We start from the raw sequence: 23443 nt of genomic DNA, 5'->3' as shown, positions 1-23443 counted from the left end.
TCTCATAGACAATAGCGTACTTCTCATTAACAACATTAGCTTACTTCTCATTTAACAGCTTTGTCTTAATTTTTTTCATGTTTTCCACGTACAGGTCGTTTCCTTAATAAACATATAATAAACAACTTAATAATCATATTTATAAACATAAATATTTAGACATCAATACATTTTATTGTATTATTAAATGTATCATTATAAATACTTTACCAAGCCTTTAATGTCTGAATTGTTGAAAAGACTGTCACTGTCACTTGCATTGGGTCAAGAACCATGTTGCGGCATTAGTCGAATGTCAATTTCATTTTCTTCTGGATGGGTCCTCATCAGAAGAATGGTTCATGAATGCAACTGCTTCCTTGCATTCATCCTCACTCAAGATGGTCTCTGGATTAAACTCTGACTGCCATCTTACTGGTCCACCAGTCCCCACTTCAGCAGACGGTCCTTGTCCTGATGAACAACAAAACATTTTAAAAGCTGTTCAACGCTGTTTAAAGTTTAATGATAAATGAAGTTAATCCTTAAAAAAAGGAAATTTTGCATTAGAACTCCTGTGAACAATGTCAGATTGAGCTAAAAAATGAAAAAAGGTAGATTTCAAATCGTGTTAGTGTACCTTCAAATGATGCACGTCGTTCTTAAGCTAAGCCTCTCTGTATAGTTTGATTCTCCATGCTAAGTATCCAGTACCTCTGTCGCCATGATAATAATGTTCATTAACCACTACATTCCGGTACTAGTCAAGTACCTTTCGGTTTTTTCTGGTATTTATTGCTATTTCCTGACTTAGCCTACGAGTTAGCTTAGCTAGGTAGTAACATGGCTTCTCCCTCTCTCTCTCTTTCCTGCTCGGTGTGCCACGTTTAATTATTTCTCTGCCTCCTTTAGTGATAATGATACCTGTAATAAGTGCAAGGTTCTGCTAGCTTTGGAGGCGAGGATCACTGATTTTGAAGCGCGGCTCCGCACCTTTGAACAAAAGCCAGCTGTCCTAGCCCCGTTAGCAGGTGTGAAGCCACCGAGCTCAGGCTCAGGGTCTGTTAGCGGTCCAAGAGCAGCTCTGGAGCAGCCTGGAGAATTAGCCTGGTGACGGTCCGACGGAAACATACTCCTAAGCAGAAGTCCACGGCTCATCACCTGCCTGTTCATATTTCTGATAGATTTTCCCCGCTCAGCAACACACCCGCTGAGAAATCGACTCTGAAAATTGGCGATTCCATAGTCAGAAACGTGAAGCTAGAGACACCAGCAACCATAGTCAAATATAGTGGGTACGGAAAGTATTCAAACCCCTTTAAATTTTTCACTCTTTGTGTCATTGCAGCCATTTGCCAAAATCAAAAAAGTTCATTTTATTTATTTATTTATTTAAAAAGAAAAACTGAAATATCACATGGTCATAAGTATTCAGACCCTGTGCTCAGTATTGAGTAGAAGCACCCTTTTGAGCTAGTACAGCCATGAGTCTTCTTGGGAATGATGCAACAAGTTTTTCACACCTGGATTTGGGGATCCTCTGCCATTCTTGCTTGCAGATCCTCTCCAGTTCTGTCAGGTTGGATGGTGAACGTTGGTGGACAGCCATTTTCAGGTCTCTCCAGAGATGCTCAATTGGGTTTAGGTCAGGGCTCTGGCGAGGCCAGTCAAGAACGGTCACAGAGTTGTTCCGAAGCCCCTCCTTTGTTACTTTAGCTGTGTGCTTAGGGTCATTGTCCTGTTGAAAGGTGAACCTTCGGCCCAGTCTGAGGTCCTGAGCACCGTGGAAGAGGTTTTCTTCCAGGATATGTCTGTACTTGGCCGCATTCATCTTTCCTTCAATTGCAACCAGTCGTCCTGTCCCTGCAGCTGAAAAACACCCCCACAACATGATGCTCCCACCACCATGTTTCACTGTAGGGATTGTATTGGGCAGGTGATGAGCAGTGCCTGGTTTTCTCCACACATACCGCTTAGAATTAACGCCAAAAAGTTCAATCTTGGTCTCATCAGACCAGAGAATCTTATTTCTCATAGTCTGGGAGTCCTTCATGTGTTTTTTGGCAAACTCTATGCAGGCTTTCATGTGTCTTGCACTGAGGAGAGGCTTCCGTCGGGCCACTCTGCCATAAAGCCCCGACTGGTGGAGGGCTGCAGTGATAGTTGACTTTGTGGAACTTTCTCCCATCTCCCTATTGCATCTCTGGAGCTCAGCCACAGTGATAGTTGGGTTTTTCTTTACCTCTCTCACCAAGGCTCTTCTCCCACGATTGCTCAGTTTGGCTGGACGGCCAGGTCTAGGAAGAGTTCTGGTCGTCCCAAACCTTTTCCATTTGAGGATTATGGAGGCCACTGTGCTCTTAGGAACCTTGAGTGCTGCAGAAATTCTTTTGTAACCTTGGCCAGATCTGTGCCTTGCCACAATTCTGGCGTCTGAGCTCCTTGGGCAGTTCCTTCGACCTCATGATTCTCATTTGCTCTGACATGCACTGTGAGCTGTAAGATCTTATATAGACAGATGTGTGCCTTTCCTAATCAAGTCCAATCAGTTTAATTAAACACAGCTGGACTCCAGTGAAGGAGCAGAACCATCTCAAGGAGGATCAGAAGAAATGAGTGTCACTGCAAAGGGTCTGAATACTTATGACCATGTGATATTTCAGTTTTTCTTTTTTAATAAATTTGCAAAAATTTCTACATTTCTGTTTTTTTCTGTCAAGATGGGGTGCTTGAGTGTACATTAATGAGAAATAAAATGAACTTTTTTGATTTTGGCAAATGGCTGCAATGACACAAAGGGTAAAATTTAAAGGGGTCTGAATACTTTCTATACCCACTGTATATTCCTGGGGCCAGAGCGGATGACATCGAGTCAAATCTGAAGCTTCTGGCTAAGGCTAATCCTAAATATGGAAAAATTGTTATTCACATTGGCAGCAATGACATCCGATTACGCCAATCGGATGTCACTAAAATTAATGTTGAGTCGGTGTGTAACTTCACCACATTAATGTCGGACTTCGTAATTTTCTCTGGACACCTCCCCAATCTGACCAGCATCCATCCCACTTCCCACAATGGTGCAGCTCTCATCTTTAGAAATTTGGCCGAGTGTATTAGCCAACCTAAAGTTTGACAATCCAGAGTGGGAACCGGGACGCAGAGACTCAGTCTAAAACGCCTCTCTGCAGTTTCCTTAGAGCCGTTGGTCCCCTCAAACCACATAGAGATTGTGTCTGCCCCTCAAACATATAAATCAAATAAATTGTAAGTTAACGAAGAGAAAAATTAAGACCACTCCTCTTATCGAACAGAAAAACAGAACAGTCAGATGTGGATTAGGTCTCTTTCATCTAAATCTCTTTTAGTAAATGATTTGATAACTGATCACCAAATTGACTTACTCTGTCTTACTGAAACCTAACTACAGCTGGATGAATATGTCAGTCTGAATGAATCAACCCCCCTCAGTCATAAAAATTGTCATGTTCCATGCAATCTTCCACTCAAACTTATTATTAAACTTTCATCCTCAGAACACTTTTAACTCATTTGAGAGCCTCACTCTGAGCCTCTCACATGCAAACTGGAAAACACAAAAACCAGTTCTACTTGTCACTGTGTACCGTCCACCTGTCCCTTACTCAGAGTTTTTAACTGAATGTCCAGACTTCCTGTCTGATTTAGTGTTTAGTTCAGATAAAGTCATTATAGTGGGAGATTTTAACATTCATGCAGATGTTGAAAATAACAGCCTCAGCAGTGCATTTAATTCTATATTAGATTCAATTGGTTTCACTCAAAATGTTAACAAGCCCTGTTTTAATCACACCCTTGATCTTGTTCTGACCTATGGCATCGAAATTAAACATTTAATAGTTTTTCCCCAAAATCCTGTTTTGTCAGATCATTCTTTAATAACTTTTAAGTTATTAAATTTAATTTAAGATGATGAATCATGCAGCATTTGGAAGAAAATTCCACTATGGAATTCCAAATTCCAGATGTTTATCTGACAACGCTGTTAATAAATTTAAGAAAATGATCCCATCTTTATTTACATCTATGCGAAACACCAACACAGTGGAGGGCAGCTGCCTCAATTCCACTCCTTGCCAAATTGATCATATTGTTGACAGTGCTGTAGCCTCACTGCGTGAAACGTTTGATACTGTGGCCCCTCTGAAAAAGAAGTTAGTGAATCAGAGGAGATTAGCTCCATGGTATAAGTTACATATTCGTACCTTAAAGCAGGCATCACGAAGGCTGGAAAGGAAGTGGCATTCCACAAATTTACAGGAATTTTTTCTAGCCTGGAAAAGCAGTTTATTAACATATAAAAAAGCTGTCCGTAAAGCCAGAACTACTACTACATCACTAATAGAGGAAAATAAAAACAATCCCAGATTTCTTTTCAGCACTGTAGCCAGGCGGACAAAAAGTCACAGCTCTGTTGAGCCCAGCGTTCCCTTAGCTCTCAGCAGTGATGACTTCATGAGTTTCATTATAATTAAAATCACAACTATTAGAGATAAAATTCATCGTACCTGCAAAAAATGAATCTTCTACTACAGTAGCTCTTGAATCATCTGCAAGACGTCAGTTATGTTTAGATTGCTTCTGTCCCATAGATCTCATGAATTTACATCAGAAGTTGCTTCAACTAAATTATCAACGTGTCTCTTAGACCCCATCCCGACTAGACTGCGTAAAGGCACCCTGCCATTAATTAATTCATCTTTATTAGACTTAGTAAATTTATCTCTAGTATCAGGCTATGTACCACAGACCTTTAAGACTGCAGTAATCAAACCCTTACTCAAAAAGCCTAGTCTTGATCCAGGAGTTTTGGCTAATTATAGACCAATATCCAACCTAGCATTTATTTCTAAAATCCTAGAAAAAGCTGTTGCTAAGCAGCTATCAGACCACTTACACAGGAATGAACTATTTGAAGATGTTCAATCAGGATTTAGAGCACATCATAGTACAGAAACAGCACTGTTAAAAGTCACCAACAATCTTCTCTTAGCCTCAGATAATGGACTTGTTTCTATACTTGTCCTCCTAGACCTCAGTGCTGCATTCGACACTATTGACCATAACATCTTATTACAGAGACTGGAACATGTGACTGCTATCAGAGGAACAGCATTAAAATGTTTCCAATCCTATTTATCAGACAGATTCTAGTTCGTTCATGTCCATGATGAACCTTCCACACTCACAAAAGTTAGTTATGGAGATTCAGGCAAGGCACGCGCTCAGCCAGTCGCATTTTAGTAAAACTATAGCGCTTCATACCGAACATTTTTTTCTTTCGTTTTCGACAATACCGTCAATACCGTTTTATTGTCCAGCACTAATACAACCTATGTAGTAATATTAGCATCACATAAAATATTAAAACTGTGTTTTAGTATGTTATTTAAAAGATTTTACCTGTCGATTGGGAGCTAAAAGAAAATGGCAACCAGAAAACTCCTGTCCTGTTCAGCTCTTCGCAGGGGCTAGATTGAGGGGCGGAGCTTAACAGAATATACTTAACGATGCAGAATGTAACTCTGATCATTTTCACAAACACTAGGGGGTGTCTTTCACTATTTGTTGTTGAGTTAACTTCTTAAGAGTAAAAATAGAATAGCACTGCTTGATTAACACTGCTGATTTTACTGTGTATATATACATATATATATTTGTTGTATTTGTCTCCCCCATTGTTAATGTCTACACCTTTCTGCCATTCATACACCGTCTACATTTGAGTCCACATTCACTAATTACTTAAAACAAGAAGACTGTCATGAAGACAGTTGTGAAGATTATCTTTATTTCATCTTTATTCTAGATCCATGACCTCCCAGATCACTATTACCACACTCTCAAGTTCCTGGTAGGCCATCTCAAAAGGGTGGCAGATCACTCTGAAAAGAATAAGGTAACCCACTCTAATTAGAAGTTAGGATTTTGGGTTTGTCATAGTGGAAAATTTTGTTGCCAGCCATGGACAAATTTTTCATTATTTTCAGATGGAGCCAAGGAACTTAGCTCTGGTGTTTGGTCCTACTCTGGTAAGGACATCAGGGGACAACATGACTGACATGGTCACCCACATGCCTGACCGCTACAGAATAGTGGAGACGCTTATCCTGCATGTAAGAATGAACAAGCTGCCTCTTCTAGTGCAAGAAATGGTCTACCATTTTAACTAGCAGCTCTTGTGTTCTTGTTGAAGGCATGCAATGAGGCTGTGTTTTATAACTTCAACAGCATGACTGGTTTTTCAGCGATGGAGAACTTAATGAAAAAGAGAAGGTATGTTACATTACAGTAATGGCACTGCCAGTGAGCTTGAGAATGTCATACAATACAGTTTTTTCAATTGTTTGTACAACTGTTAGGTATGGTGGTGTATTATGGTATGTGTGTGGGTAGGTCATAGAGGACAACTGGGACATGCAGCCTGTGCCCAACATTGACCATCTGCTATCCAACATTGGCAGGCCAGGCATGGCAAGGGAAACAGGTGAGAAAGAATCCCAGTCCAACATTGAAGTACATAGTGTAATCTGTGTTAATTCACAGAGATACATGTTCACTTACTGGAACATGTATCATGATTAACTGATAGCAAATTCAGAAAGAAATAAAGATCTCTAGAAGGAAGCAATGAGTTTTGGGCCTTTATTAACCGTTTGGCCCCCACATTGTATATATATTAACCAATTAATCTGTAGTGTACTTTGTAAAAATTGACAAAATTTGCGGACTATTGGAATGATTTGGAAGCGTGGCTCCGCACCTTTGAACAAAAGCCAGCTGTCCTAGCCCCGTTAGCAGGTGTGGAGCCACCGAGCTCAGGCTCAGGGTCTGTTAGCGGTCCAAGAGCAGAAGCAAAATTTGTGGACTAATGAATTAATTATTTTTTTCAATTATTAATTATAATGACTTTAATTATTTAGATATTGTATGTACCAGCATGCAGGTTGCTTAGCACCAGCTGACATGGCAGCTGAAAACTCTAAAGTGCTTTGGAAAAAAGAAGAAAGTGGTGTGGCTTGTGGTTTTCATGCTAGATGTGACCCTTAAGGGTCCTATCATTTCATTTTATAATGTGTATATAATAATAAACAAATTTGCAGTTAATTACTACAAACTGCCATACACTGAACCTGATAGCTTCAGTCCTACTGTTAATCTAGTGCCTCTTTTCCATTACAGTTTTAGCCCTATTTATTACAATTGAGTACCACCTCAATGAGGGTGGGACCGTGGCACGAAACTGAAACGTTCACACCTCCTTGTAAGACCACAGTGTTTTGCAAGTGGCGTTAGTGGACATTTGCCTCGCTAAAGATGATAAAAATGGAAAAACAAACAATCACAGTTGCTGTTTTTTTTGTTTTGCTTTGTTTCTTGTTTTCTTTTTATTGTTTTTCTTTTAAAATGCAAAGCAATACACATGTGCCAACTGGGCACAAGACGCATAATATAATATGACATAACGTAACATAACATGACATGGGGAGGATTTGAATTAAACATAAAAATTCTGGGAAGATCATTTTCATTTGGAAGAGTTGGCCTTACGGTTACCATCCAATCAGGTCTTACAGTTGACACATAGGTGAGCTATTTTGACCAATTTTCTTCAAAAATATCTTGGTTCCTTAATTTTAATGCAATTCTCTCTATCCCATATATATTATAAGCAATGTCAATATACACATTTATTGTTGGCTTGTCTTTCTTAATCCATTTTCTGGTCAAAGCCTGTTTGCATCCCACCAACACCCTCAGCAGGTATATATCCTACTTTGTATATTCAAGTCTGTCTAGATCACTTTCACATTTAAGAACATTTTCCTTTTAAAAACATCCTCATAGATATCTCTCCAGAATGTAGCCGCAGAGGGACAGCTCCGTAAAATGAGAATGATTTGCTAATGTGTTGGGCCCTCCAGCAGGCAGTCTGATTTGAATAGTTGATATTTTGCGCTGAGGTACAAAGAATCGAGTCATATTCTTCCAGCTGAATTCCCTCAAGAAGGGGGAGCTTGTCACTGACCACTGTTTGTCTGCAGATTCTGTCCCACTCTTCCTTTGATACTGTAAGCCCCCCCCCCAATCTTGCCTTAATATCCAAACTGTGGTCAGCTAAATATAGTTTAGATATTATTTTTTGGGAGAAAGCATGCCTCTGGGTTCCTTGAAAAATATTAAGAATTTCGTCCCTCCCTCTCTTCCTTTGGAAATTTCTTGCTCATGAATTCTCTGATTTGCAAGTGCCTAAAATGATCTTGAGTTTGCAGACCAAATTTTTCTTTGAGGTGCTGTAAGCCCATTTTCTATCCAATCTTTGAACCTTGTATCATAATTATTGAGCATAAAATCTGGATTGTATGCCAACCTTTTAAAATATTCAGTCCTTTTCCTCAACTGGTACCTTTTATTTATTACATTCCATGATGTCAGTGAGCCAGTTATCCAAGGGGTCTGACAGTTGATTAGTTAATGAGTGATCGCCAACTAAATTATTAACTGGTAATCCCTTCCCCATTGACATTTCTACCTCTTTCCATTTTGATCTATAATTTGGTGTACCACTAATGGCCGAATTTGAGCTGGTCTATAGTTATATATTTATATATTTATTTATAGTTATAATAATAATAATAATAATAATTAGCTCAACTTTGCCCGTATGATCCTAGAAGCTATATTGTCCGGGGCTATATGCCCCTGGCAGGGTCTCCCAAGGCAAACAGGTCCTAGGTAACGGACAAGACTAAGAGAGGTTCATCAACCTCTTAATCAACCTCTTATGAAGCGAAAATCGAGGACTGTGACGTCGTCTGGCATGGCGAATCCGGGGCCCCACCCCTACTGAATAGAGATAGTCGGGCTCACCTCCACACACAGCCTGGGCTCTGGAACCCAGCTCCTTGAGAGGGGCTGGACTCTCATCTACTCTGGAGTTGCTCGCGGTGAGAGGCGGTGAGCTGGTGTGGGCTTGCGCCTTCGGGTCGGGAATAGGGCTCTCACTGTGCAACAACTCACAACAACAGTGCAGAGTACCTGGCCTTTTTGGAGTTTCTCAGGGGGGTGCTGAAAGGTGCTCCTACTATTAACTCTACTATTACTATTACTATTACTATTAGCTCCTACTCCATAATTCTGTTGGGGCACTTCAACGCTCACATGGGCAGCGACAGTGAAACCTGGAGGGGCGTGATTAGGAGGAATGGCCTCCCCAATATGAACCTGAGTGGTGTTCGGTTGTTGGACTTCCGGGGAAGGTCTATGCCAGGGTGCTGGAGAGGAGGATCCGGCCGGTGGTTGAACATCGGATCCAGGAGGAACAATGCAGTTTCCGTTCCGGCCGTGGAACACTGGACCAGTTCTACACCCTCTCAAGGGTGCTCGAGGGTTCATGGGAGTTTGCCCAACCAGTCCACATGTGTTTTGTGGACTTGGAGAAGGCATTCGACCGGGTCCCTCGTGACATCCATCCTGTGGGAGGTGCTCCAGGAGTATGGGGTCCGGGGCCCTTTGTTGAGGGATATCTGGTCTCTGTACAAACGGAGCAGGAGCTTGGTTCGCATTGCCAGTAGTAAGTCAGACCTGTTGCCAGTGTGCGTTGAACACTGGCAGGGCTGCCCTTTGTCACCGGTTCTGTTCATTACTTTTACGGACAAAATTTCTAGGCGTAGCCAGGGGCCGGAGGGAGTCCAGTTTGGGAACCACAGGATTTCATCTCTGCTTTTTGCAGATGATTTTGTCCTGTTGGCTCCATTGAGCCAGGAGCTCGGTCACCCGGGAGGAGCTCGGAGTAGAGCCGCTGCTCCTCCACATCGAGAGTCAGTTGAGGTGGCTCAGGCATCTGTTTCGGATGCCTCCTGGGCGCCTCCCTGGGGATGTGTTCCGGGCATGTCCCACAGGGAGGAGGCCCCAGGGAAGACCCAGGACACGCTGGAGGGACCTCGGATCCAGGAGGAACAATGCAGTTTCCATCCCGACTGTGGAACACTGGACCAGCTCTACACCCTCGAGCACCTTTGAGAGGGTGTAGAGCTGGCCTGGGAATACCTCGGTGTCCCACTGGAAGAGCTGGAGGAAGTGTCCAGGGAGAAGGAAGTCTGGATATCCCTGATTCGGCTACTGCCCCCACGACCCAGCCCCGGATAAGCGGAAGAAGATGGATGGATGGATGGAAGGATAGTTCAACTTTATTCCAGACTCATGGTCCAATAACAAAGAGATAAAAAAAGAGATTAAAAAAAATCAGACTCAAAATAAAACTGTTTTCAGACTCATTTAACCTACAGATAAATTTATACATGAGGTTCCATAATAGAGCTTGAAAGGTGTTTATTCTTGTTGTCACAAACATTTCACTTGCACTAGTCCATCTAGGTTTCCGCAATAGCACCCACAGAGCATCGTTGTATGCCAATTGTAACCTCCGTAATCTGACTTTCCTGTAATTAATCTATAATTGACCAGTATACAGAGGTGTACAATATAATTTATACAAGGTCAACTTCACTTGATCTGTACAAATAATAATATTTATTTGTAATGTGCCTTTCTTACATTCAAGGTGCTACAACAGTATAAAACAACAATAAAAGAAACAACTCTACTCCATAATAGCAATCACAATAATAAACTTTAAGATTATAACTTAAAAGCTTCAATTAAGAGATATGTTTTTTTAGTAATTTCTTAAAACAACCAAAGGACAGAGCATTCCTAATAGGAAAAGGCAGAGAATTCCACAACCTTGGAGCAATACAAGCGAATGACTTCTCACTCATGTCTGCAGCATGCTCAGTCTACAGCGCGGCTGGTATGGAGTAAGAGAGCCAGCAGAGCGGAGAGATCGAGATAGTGTGGACACTGGCCAAATTACAAATCTCTCAAACAGGAGGGCTCATCCACCTTTATCAGTTCTTCTAATGTTATCATGTAATAGATGTGACAAATGTTTGATCCATATTGATTATTTTGGGTAAGATTTTCTCAAGTCTCTTTGTAATAATTTAAGTTAATGATTTATAATCCAAATTCAGCCCACTGATTGATTTATAATTTGTGCCATCTAATTTATCCTTACTTCCCTTAGGTATAACCAATATAATTGCTTTTTTACAACACTGAGGTTTCCCCTTTACTTAGAACCCAGTTGAATGTTTTTAATAAAATTGTTGTCAGAACCTCCTTAAGACTCTTACACCACTCCGAGCTGAATCCGGCCATGAGCTTTGGTAAATTTAAGGATTTGAATAGTGTCTCCATTTTCTGGTCAGTATTGACTTGACGTTGTGAACATAATTTTTCATATTATTCTTTAAAACAATCTTTTATTTCCAAAAGTGTTTTTGGCTTTAGGGTCTCTTATCTTGTAAATTGTGTTGTCTGCCTGTTGTTTTCTTATGCTAATAATTTTTAATATTTATTGCCCTCTTCATAGTATTTTTGTTTAGTGTTTAGCAATTTCTTGTGTGTATAACTCTTCAATCTGATTTATTTTCTTTTTTATTTCTATTTTAACTGTTGGGTCTGTTGATTCTTTATATATTCCAATTCTAGGTTTTTGAGTTCAGCCTGGAGGATCTTGATTTTTCTTTTCTTTGTTTCTTGATTGTCACTGCGCTCACTCTCACTCTCATTACCACTTTGCAGGCATCCCAGAGCATGGGTGGAGACCTAAAAAAAAACTCATAAGGAGACCTAATCATTATATTCTAAGTATTCCTGAATTTCTCTTGCAAACTCTTGTCCTGTTTTTATTCAATACATTAGGATTTAAGATCCAATGTTTAAGCTTCCTTCTATAAGTTGGTTTTAAGGACAGATAGAGTGGACAATGATCTGAAAGGTCCTTTGATCCAGTATGGCAATTTTATACTTTGCTACTACAGTTAGGTCTATAAATATTTGGATGCTGACACAAGTTTTGTTTTTTTACCTGTTTACTAAAACATATTCCAATTAAAGTTATATAATGGACATAATGTGTGGACTCTCAGCTTTCATTTGAGGGTATCCACATTCAAATTGGATGAAGGGTTTATAAAGGGACCAAAAGTAATTGGACAATTGACTCAAAGGCTATTGCATGGGCAGCTGTGGGCAATTCCTTCATTATGTCTTTAGTCGTCAGTGAAGCAGATAGGCCTGCAGTTGATTTGAGGTGTGGTGCTTGCATGTGGAAGATTTTGCTGTGAACAGACAACATGCGGTCAAAGGAGCTCTCCATGCAGGTGAAACAAGTCATCCTTAAGCTGAGAAAACAGAAAAAAGCCATCACAGAAATAGCTACAATATTAGGAGTGGCAAAATCTACAGTTTGGTACATCCTGGGAAAGAAAAAAAGCACTGGTGAACTCAGCAACGCAAAAAGACCTAGACGTCCACGGAAGACAACAGTGGTGGACGATCGCAGAATCATTTCCATGGTGAAGAGAAACCCCTTCACAACAGCCAGCCAAGTGAACAGCACTCTCCAAGAGGGAGGTGTATCAATATCCAAATCTACCATAAAGAGAAGACTACATTAAAGTAAATACAGAGGGCGCACTGCAAGATGCAAGCCACTCATAAGCCTCAAGAATAGAACGGCTAGATTGGACTTTGCTAAAAAAAACATCTAAAAAAAAAAAGCACAGTTCTGGAAAAACATTCTTTGGACATATGAAACCAAGATTAACCTCTACCAGAATAATGGCAAGAAAAAAGTATGGAGATAGTGTGGAACAGCACATGATCCAAAGCATACCACATCATCTGATGGCTTTGATGTGCATGGCTGCCAGTGGCACTGGGACACTAGTGTTTATTGATGATGTGACACAGGACAGAAGCAGCCGAATGAATTCTGAGGTGTTCAGAGACATACTGTCTGCTCTGATCCAGCTAAATGCAGTCAAATTGATTGGGCAGCGTTTCATAATACAAATGGACAATGACCCAAAACATACAGCCAAAGCAACCCGGGAGTTTATTCAATTCAATTTTCAATTCAATTCAATTTTATTTGTATAGCGCCAAATCACAATACAAGAGATGATTTGTATTGTGATTTGGCGCTATATAAATAAAATTGAATTGAAATGAATTGAATTGAAATCATCTCAAGGCACTTTACAAAAACTAAAACTAAAAACCCAACAGTTCCCTTGGCAACAGTGGAGAGGAAAAACTCCCTTTAACGGAAGAAAAAAACCTCCAGCAGAACCGGGCTCAGTTTGGGCGGCCATCTGCCTCGACCGGTTGGGGTGAGTGGATAGAGCAGAGAGAAAAGAACAGCAACAATAAACAACAAATAGACACTGCAGGTTGGTGGGACCAGTAACTGCACATCAGCGATATACAGCTCCAGGACCAGGGACACCTGCAGAAGGTACAGAGAGAACAGAGAGAGAGGGAGAGAGCACAAACTAGGGGAGTGAGAGAGCACAAGGTTAGTGACATTCAATGGTGGAATATACATGAGGTGGGAGGAGAGGAAGAGAGGGGAGGGGAAGGGAGGGGGGGGGGTTAGGGTAGGGGAGCTCAGTGCACTGATGGTCCTCGGGCAGTCTAGGCCTATAGCAGCATAACTAAGGGATGGTTCAGGGTTGCCTGAGGCCAGCCCTAACTATATGCTTTGCCAAAGAGGAAGGTTTTAAGTCTAGCCTTAAAAGTACAGAGAGTGTCTGCCTCCTGAACCCAGGCTGGGAGCTTGTTCCACAGGAGAGGAGCTTGATAACTAAAGGCTCTGCTTCCCAGTCTGCTTCTGGAAACTCTGGGAACCACGAGTAGACCTGCACTCTGAGAGCGAAGTGGTCTATTGGGATAATATGGTACTATGAGGTCTTTAAGGTATGAAGGAGCTTGATTATGAAGGGATTTGTATGTGAGAAGAAGGATTTTAAATTATATTCTATATTTTACAGGGAGCCAATGAAGAGAAGCCAATATAGGAGAAATATGATCTCTGTTGCTAGTTCCTGTCAGGACTCTGGCTGCGGCATTCTGGATTAATTGGACGTGTTTTATGGAGATATTGGGACATCCAGATAGTAATGAGTTACAGTAATCTAGCCTTGAGGTAACAAATGCATGAACTAGTTTTTCTGCATCATTTTGAGACAGGATGTTCCTAATTTTGGAAATGTTGCGCAGGTGAAAGAATGCAGTTCTAGAAATTTGTTTTATGTGTGAGTTAAAGGACATGTCCTGGTCAAAAATAACTCCAAGGTTTTTTACAGTAGTGCTGGAGGCCAGAGTTATGCCATCTAGAGTAGCTATAATTTGAGAAAAGTTATTTCTGAGATTTTTTGGCCCAAATATAATGACTTCTGTTTTCTCTGAGTTTAAAAGTAAAAAGTTACTGGTCATCCAGGCCTTTATGTCAGTTAGACAGGCTTGAAGTCTGATTAACTGGTTTGTGTTAACAGGTTTCATAGAGAGATACAGCTGAGTGTCATCTACCTAGCAGTGGTAATTAATAGAGTGCTTCCTAATGACATAGCGTAAAGGAAGCATGTACAGGGTGAACAGAATTGGTCCTAGCACAGAGCCTTGTGGAAATCCATAACTAACTTTTGTGTGTGGAAGGTTCATCATGGACATGAACGAACTGGAATCTGTCTGATAAATAGGATTGGAACCATTTTAATGCTGTTCCTCTGATAGCAGTCACTTGTGGTCACTTTATTGCAGGTATAGGAAGCATCTGCTGAATTTTATCTCTAATAGTTGTGATTTTATTTGTAAAGAAACTCATAATTCATCACTGCTGAGAGCTAAGGGAACACTGGGCTCAACAGAGCTGTGACTTTTTGTCAGCCTGGCTACAGTGCTGAAAAGAAACCTGGGATTGTTCTTATTTTCCTCTATTAGTGATGAATAGTATGCAGTTCTGGCTTTACGGAGAGCTTTTTTATATGTTAGTAGACTGTTTTTCCAGGCTAGAAAAATTTCCTCTAAGTTTGTGGAACGCCACTTCCTTTCCAGCCTTCGCGATGCCTGCTTTAATGTACAAATATGTAAATTATACCATGGGGCTAGTCTTCTCTGATTCACTAACTTCTTTTTCAGAGGGGCCACAGAATCAAGCGTTTCACGCAGTGAGGTTACAGCGCTGTCAACAATATGATCAATTTGGTAGGGAGTGGGATTGAAGCAGCTGCCCTCCACTATGTTTATACTTGGCATAGATGTAAATAAAGATGGAATCATTTTCTTAAATTTATTAACAGCGTTGTCAGATAAACATCTGCTGTAGTGGAATTTTCTTCCAAACGCTGCATGATCCATCATTTTTATGGAAAGCAAAGAAGTGGAATATTCTTGAATGGCCAAGCCAGTCACCTGATCTTAACCCAATTGAGCATGCATTTCACTTGTTGAAGACTAAACTTCAGGACAGAAAGGCCCACAAACAAACAGCAACTAAAATCCGCTGCAGTTAACCCTCTGGGGTCGACGATTGTGCCAGTGCATTTTGACGCATCTTCTTCTGATAACGCCAATACAAACTTAAATTACTCTGTCAATTTTGATCGTACAGATAAAAGCAATATATCATTCAAATCTGTAAAGGATCTAGTTTTAGTTGTATACCCTCATAATAACCACAAAATGATGGGCTTTTGTAAAATAATGAAGGCCAACGGGGTGCGCTCTCTGTCTTTTCTGTCTCTGTCATCTCTCTTCACAGACACGTAAATAAAACAACCAGAATCTCAGCGCATACTTGTCTCATAAAAATAAGAAACATATGACTAGACAGCTTGAAATGTTTTCTTTTAAATGAAACAATTCAAGTCGAAAACAAATCATCACTTTTTATTTAACCCATATGAACGTAAGGATAAGTACGTTTTCTTTACATCCCGCCTTGTACTCTGTTCACTGTTCACATGTAAATAATCTCAGGTGAACCAGGTAATTCTGTGCATGCCCCCGAGAAATGACATAAAACGTCAAACTTCATCATAGAATTTACTCACTGCGCGTTTGGATGATGTCATATTACGCACGTGAAGAAGCGCTTCTTATATTCCACATAGAGACAAATCCTTTAGTTTTCCCTTAAGTAAAAACTGATTTTAACTCAAATGACGAACGTTTGGCTCCGCATTGTATTGTATTGTGCTGCTCTAAACCCCTCTCAGCCACATTGACTGAAAGGCTCATTATGCTTTGTCTGGTCGTTGAGTGCGTCTTTTGTCTTCTCAGGTAAATCACGACTAGTCATCCTCAGACACAACTTCTTGCATATGCCCTTTCTGAACAAAAAGTGTCTTAGAAAATTTAAATCAGTGTATTGTTTACTTGTTTACTGTGAATGAGTGAAAAAGATGACTTTCACATCACTGTGAAGTAAACACTTTAGCCTACAAGATGCAGTTCTCCAAAGTCTTGTGAACCAATGTTCTGTTTGTGTTTTATGGTCTTATTTCAGTGACTAAAAAATTGTAGTTTTTCACTAACCATGCATAAACACTGTTTTCTCAAAAACACAATCATGTATAAACTTGCTGCTCACATATTATTGTAGCCCATTTTGTGCTGATTTACAGTGTTATCAGACTTTAGCCATTAATATGTTTAAAAGCAACTGAAAAAAGCACAAATGTCAGGGCATGTCAAATCTGAGGGTCACCCCCACATACTAAAAGTCCCCTGTGCTTCGGTTGCAATCCTCTCAATTATATGGGTATAGAAGTCTGATTCTGAACCAGGACGGATTGCATTTCAAAGGTAAACATTATATAAGGTTACAAGATTTCCATCGACTTTCCCCCATATCAATATGATCCCCATATCAATATGGTCTTTTATAATAGATATGTGTTTGTATGTCACCCTTCCTATTATTACTTTCCCCTCTAGCATGTTTCAATTTGTTTGAGGAGGAGATGACATAGTTATAACATTTCTTTTGAGTTTCTCATGTTCAAAAATGAGGTTACCTCCCTTATTTTCCAGTCCACCCACTGCTTGATTTCTAGTCCTTTAACATTGGGATAATATCCTAAACTCTTGGAGCTTTTGTTTAACTCACATCTCCATTTGTTTACCTCCATTGGCCGCTTGTTGCCATGGACCAGGGGAATTTGGCAACACAGATGGTGAGGTGGAGAAATGAAATCATATTGTAGAAAAGGAAATGTGAGAGAAACAATTGTAAGGATTGATGACTCACAGACTCAGTTATTTCACTAGATATTAGATGTTAAATCCACATTATCATAAAAATTAAATTCAGCAGTTATTTGCACTCATAAACACCTTTTAGTGTAAATAACTCTGAATATGTAATGTGTATGCCAAGAAAAGCTGCCACTTTTAACAGGTTGTGTGTGCTCTTGCAGACTGTAATCACTTTCTGGCTGTGGCTTTTTGGCACCATAGCTGCATAAAGAAACATGTGTTTGCCTATTAATTCAATTCAATTCAATTCAATTTTATTTGTATAGCGCCAAATCACAATACAAATCATCTCAAGGCACTTTACAAAAACTAAAACTAAAAACCCAACAATTCCCTTATGAGCAAGCACTTGGCGACAGTGGAGAGGAAAAAACTCCCTTTAACGGAAGAAAAAAACCTCCAGCAGAACCGGGCTCAGTTTGGGCGGCCATCTGCCTCGACCGGTTGGGGTGAGTGGATAGAGCAGAGAGAAAAGAACAGCAACAATAAACAACAAATAGACACTGCAAGTTGGTGGGGCCAGTAACTGCACATCAGCGATAAACAGCTCCAGGACCAGGGACACCTGCAGAAGGTACAGAGAGAGAGAGAGAGAGAGAGAGGGAGGGAGAGAGCACAAACTAGGGGAGAGAGAGAGCACAAGGTTAGTAACATTCAATGGTGGAATATACATGAGGTGGGGGGGGGGGGGGGGGGGGGGGGGGGTTGGGGTAGGGGAGCTCAGTGCACCGATGGTCCTCGGGCAGTCTAGGCCTATAGCAGCATAACTAACTAAGGGATGGTTCAGGGTTGCCTGAAGCCAGCCCTAACTATATGCTTTGTCAAAGAGGAAGGTTTTAAGTCTAGCCTTAAAAGTACAGAGAGTGTCTGCCTCCTGAACCCAGGCTGAGAGCTGGTTCCACAGGAGAGGAGCTTGATAGCTAAAGGCTCTGCCTCCCATTCTGCTTTTGAGAACTCTGGGAACCACAAGTAGGCCTGCACTCTGAGAGCGAAGTGGTCTATTGGGATAATATGGTACTATGAGGTCTTTAAGGTATGAAGGAGCTTGATTATGAAGGGATTTGTATGTGAGAAGAAGGATTTTAAATTCTATTCTATATTTTACAGGGAGCCAATGAAGAGAAGCCAATATAGGAGAAATATGATCTCTCTTGCTAGTTCCTGTCAGGACTCTGGCTGCGGCATTCTGGATTAATTGGAGGCTTTTTATTAAGATATTAGGACATCCAGATAGTAATGAGTTACAGTAATCTAGCCTTGAGGTAACAAATGCATAGACTAGTTTTTCTGCATCATTTTGAGACAGGATGTTCCTAATTTTGGAAATGTTGCGCAGGTGAAAGAATGCAGTTCTAGAAATTTGTTTTATGTGTGAGTTAAAGGACATGTCCTGGTCAAAAATAACTCCAAGGTTTTTTACAGTAGTGCTGGAGGCCAGGGCTATGCCATCTAGAGTAGCTATAATTTTAGAAAAGTTATTTCTGAGATTTTTAGGCCCAAATATAATGACTTCTGTTTTCTCCGAGTTTAAAAGTAAAAAGTTACTGGTCATCCAAGCCTTTATGTCAGCTAGACAGGCTTGAAGTCTGGTTAACTGGTTTGTGCTAACAGGTTTAATAGATAGATATAACTGAGTGTCATCCGCATAGCAGTGGTAATTAATAGAGTGCTTCCTAATGATATATCCTAAAGGAAGCATGTACAGGGTGAACAGAATCGGTCCTAGCACAGAGCCTTGTGGAACTCCATAACTAACTTTTGTTCGTGTGAAAGGTTCATCATGGACATGAACAAACTGGAATCTGTCCGATAAATAGGATTGGAACCACTTTAACGCTGTTCCTCTGATACCAATCACATGCTCCAGTCTCTGTAATAAGATGTTGTGGTCAATGGTGTCGAATGCTGCACTAAGGTCTAGGAGGACAAGTATCGAAACAAGTCCATTATCTGAGGCTAAGAGAAGATCGTTGGTAACTTTCAACAGTGCTGTTTCTGTACTATGATGTGCTCTAAATCCTGATTGGAAATCTTCAAATAGTTCATTCCTGTGTAAGTGGTCTGATAGCTGCTTAGCAACAGCTTTTTCTAGGATTTTAGAAATAAATTGCAGGTTGGATATTGGTCTATAATTAGCCAAGACTCCTGGATCAAGACTAGGCTTTTTGAGTAAAGGTTTGATTACTGCAGTTATTACATTTTGGTGTTCACATTCTTGGTAAAGGAGTAGAAAGATATAGTGTAGTTTTAGATCAGACCACTTTTCTTAAGTTCTGCTACTCACACAGTAACAGCAACATGTTACTGCTTCTTTTTATTAGTGATCCTGCCACTGTAGCCACCAAAGAAATGTCTCTGCAAGAAATGTACATTTTATAAATTTGAATAATTTTGGTGTACACTGGCTTAAATTTTATTCAATTCAATTCAATTCAATTCAATTTTTTTGTATAGAGCCAAATCACAATACAAATCATCTCAAGGCAGTTTACAAAAACTAAAAACTAAAAACCCAACAAATCCCTTATGAGCAAGCACTTGGCGACAGTGGAGAGGAAAAACTCCCTTTAATGGAAAAAAAAACCTCCAGCAGAGCTCAGTTTGGGTGGCCATCTGCCTCGACCGGTTGGGGTGAGTGGATAGAGGAGAGAGAAAAGAACAGCAACAACAAATACACCTGGGACACCTGCAGATGGTACAGAGAGAGAGAGGGAGAGAGCACAAAATAGGGGAGAGAGAAAGCACAAGGTTAGTGACATTCAGTGGTGGAATATTCATATGAGGGGGGAGGAGAGGAAGGGAAGTGTAGGGAAGGGAGGGCAGGGGAGGGGAGGGTTAGGGTAGGGGAGCTTAGTGCACCGATGGTCCTCGGGCAGTCTAGGCCTATAGCAGCATAACTAAGAGATGGTTCAGGGTTACCTGAAGCCAGCCCTAACTATACGCTTTGTCAAAGAGGAAGGTTTTAAGTCTAGCCTTAAAAGTACAGAGAATGTCTGCCTCCTGAACCCAGACTCCACAGGAGAGAAGCTTGAGAGCTAAAGGCTCCCTCCCATTCTGCTTTTGGAAACTCTGGGAACCACAAGTAGACCTGCAGTCTTGAGAGCGAAGTGGTCTATTGGGATAATATGGTACTATGAGGTCTTTAAGGTATGAAGGAGCTTGATCAGGAAGGGATTTTAAATTCTATTCTGTATTTTACAGGGAGCCAATGAAGAGAATCCAATATAGGAGAAATATGATCTCTCTTGATAGTTCCTGTCTGGACTCTGGCTGCAGCATTCTGGATTAACTGGAGACTTTTTATGGAGATACTGGGACATCCAGATAGTAATGAGTTACAGTAATCTAGCCTTGAGGTAACAAATGCATGGACTAGTTTTTCTCCATCATTTTGAGACTAGAGATTTGTTTTATGTGTGAGTTAAAGGACATGTCCTGGTCAAAAATAACTCCAAGGTTTTTCACAGTAGTGCTGGAGGCCAGGGTTATGCCATCTAAAGTAGCTATAACTTTAGAAAAGTTATTTCTGAGGTTTTTAACCCCATATACAATAACCTCTGTTTTGTCTGAATTTAAAATTAGAAAGTTACTGGTCATCCAGGCCTCTATGTCAGTTAGACAGGCTTGAAGTCTGATTAACTTGTTTGTGTTAACAGGTTTAATAGATAGATACAGCTGAGTGTCATCTGCATAGCAGTGGTAATTAATGGAGCGCTTTCTAATGACATAGCCTAAAGGAAGCATGTGAACAGAATCGGTCCTAGCACAGAGCCTTGTGGAACTCCATAACTAACTTTTGTTCGTGTGGAAGGTTCATCATGGACATGAACAAACTGGAATCGGTCCGATAAATAGGATTGGAACCATTTTAACACTGTTCCTCTGATACGAGTCATATGCTCCAGTCTCTGTAATAAGATGTTGTGGTCAATAGTGTCGAATGCAGCACTAAGGTCTAGGAGGACAAGTATAGAAACTAGTCCATTATCTGAGGCTAAGAGAAGATCGTTTGTGACTTTAACACTGCTGTTTCTGTACTACGATGTGCTCTAAATCCTGATTGAAAATCTTCAAATAGTTCATTCCTGTGTAAGTGGTCTGATAGCTGCTTAGCAACAGCTTTTTCAAGGATTTTAGAAATAAATGGCAGGTTGGATATTGGTCTATAATTAGCCAAGACTCCTGGATCAAGACTAGGCTTTTTGAGTAAGGGTTTGATTACTGCAGTCTTAAAGGTCTGTGGTACGTAGCCTGATACTAGAGATAAATTCACTAAGTCTAATAAAGATGAGTTAATTAATGGCAGGGTGTCTTTCAGCAGTCTAATTGGGATGGGGTCTAAGAGACACGTTGATGATTTCGATGAAGCAACTACTGATGTAAATTCAGAGTGATCCATGGGAGAGAAGCAGTCTAAACATAACTGAGGTCTTACAGATAATTGAAGAGCTACTGTAGTAGAAGATTCATTTATTGCAGGTATAGGAAGCATCTGTTGAATTTTATCTCTAATAGTTGTGATTTTATTTGTAAAGAAACTCATAAATTCATCACTGCTGAGAGCTAAGGGAACACAGGGCTCAACAGAGCTGTGACTTTTTGTCAGCCTGGCTACAGTGCTGAAAAGAAACCTGGGATTGTTCTTATTTTCCTCTATTAGTGATGAATAGTATGCAGTTCTGGCTTTACGGAGAGCTTTTTTATATGTTAGTAGACTGATTGTACAGGCTAGAAAATTTTCCTCTAATTTTATGGAACGCCACTTCCTTTCCAGCCTTCGTGATGCCTGCTTTAATGTACGAATATGTCAACTATACCATGGGGCTAATCTCCTCTGATTCACTAATTTCTTTTTTCTTTATATACTTAAAGATTTATTACATGCAGAGTCACAGTAATCTTATAGTGCAGCTTTGAAAGGAAATGAACCTGGTGAGATTTAATTTATTTGTAACAAAAAACAAAAAAACCCAACAAAAGGGAGGAAAAACTCCCTTTAATAGAAGAAGAAACCTCTAGCAGAATCAGGCTCAGTTTGGGCGGCCATCTGCCTCGACCAGTTGGGGTGAGTGGATAGAGGAGACAGAAAAGAACAGCAACAATAAACAACAAATAGACACTACAGGTATGTAGGGCCAGTAACTGTACATCAGCAATATACAGCCCCAGCACCAGGGACACCTGCAGAAGGTACAGAGAGAGAGAGGGAGAGAGCACAAAGTTAGTGACATTCAGTGGTGGAATATACGTGTGAGGAGGGGGGAGAGGGGAAAGGAAGGGAGAGGATGGTTAGGGTAGGGGAGCTCAGTGCATCAATGGTCCTCGGGACGTCTAGGCCTATAGCAGTATAACTAAGGGATAGTTCAGTGTTGCCTGAAGCCAGCGCTAACTATATGAATTGTCAAAAAGGAAGGTTTTAAGTCTAGCCTTAAAAGTACAGAGAGTGTCTGCCTCCTGAACCCAGGCTGAGAGCTGGTTCCACAGGAGAGGAGCTTGATAGCTAAAGGCTCTGCCTCCCATTCTGCTTTTGAGAACTCTGGGAACCACAAGTAGGCCTGCACTCTGAGAGCGAAGTGGTCTATTGGGATAATATGGTACTATGAGGTCTTTAAGGTATGAAGGAGCTTGATTATGAAGGGATTTGTATGTGAGAAGAAGGATTTTAATTTCTATTCTATATTTTACAGAGAGCCAATGAAGAGAAGCCAATATAGGAGAAATATGATCTCTGTTGCTAGTTCCTGTCAGGACTCTGGCTGCGGCATTCTGGATTAATTGGACGTGTTTTATGGAGATATTGGGACATCCAGATAGTAATGAGTTACAGTAATCTAGCCTTGAGGTAACAAATGCATGGACTAGTTTTTCTGCATCATTTTGAGACGGGAAGCTCCTAATTTTGGAAATGTTGCACAGGTGAAAGAATGCAGTTCTAGAGATTTGTTGTATGTGTGAGTTAAAGGACATGTCCTGGTCAAAAATAACTCCAAGTTTTTTTACAGTAGTGCTGGAGGCCAGGGCTATGCCATCTAGAGTAGCTATAATTTTAGAAAAGTTATTTCTGAGATTTTTTGGCCCAAATACAATGACTTCTGTTTTCTCTGAGTTTAAAAGTAAGAAGTTACTGGTCATCCAGGCCTTTATGTCAGCTAGACAGGCTTGAAGTCTGGTTAACTGGTTTGTGTTAACATGTTTCATAGATAGATACGGCTGAGTGTCATCTGCATAGCAGTGGTAATTAATAGAGTGCTTC

The 23443-nt window shown here is 40.6% G+C and overlaps 1 protein-coding gene across 1 annotated transcript in view; it reads left to right on the top strand.

Annotated features, from left to right (window-relative positions):
- The window catches only part of LOC113135720 (rho GTPase-activating protein 23-like), a 92812-nt gene that overhangs the window by 55628 nt on the left and 13741 nt on the right, over positions 1-23443 (top strand). Inside the window, 4 exon segments of the mRNA XM_026315947.1 lie at positions 5828-5917; positions 6009-6134; positions 6250-6294; positions 6415-6505. Of these exon segments, the coding sequence (XP_026171732.1) occupies positions 5828-5917; positions 6009-6134; positions 6250-6294; positions 6415-6505 (352 nt within the window).

Source organism: Mastacembelus armatus, chromosome 19 (genome assembly GCF_900324485.2).
Source record: "Mastacembelus armatus chromosome 19, fMasArm1.2, whole genome shotgun sequence".
In the NCBI taxonomy this organism is placed as follows: domain Eukaryota; kingdom Metazoa; phylum Chordata; class Actinopteri; order Synbranchiformes; family Mastacembelidae; genus Mastacembelus; species Mastacembelus armatus.
Note: the sequence above shows the minus strand (reverse complement) of the source record. Positions and strands in the feature narration are given on the sequence as shown.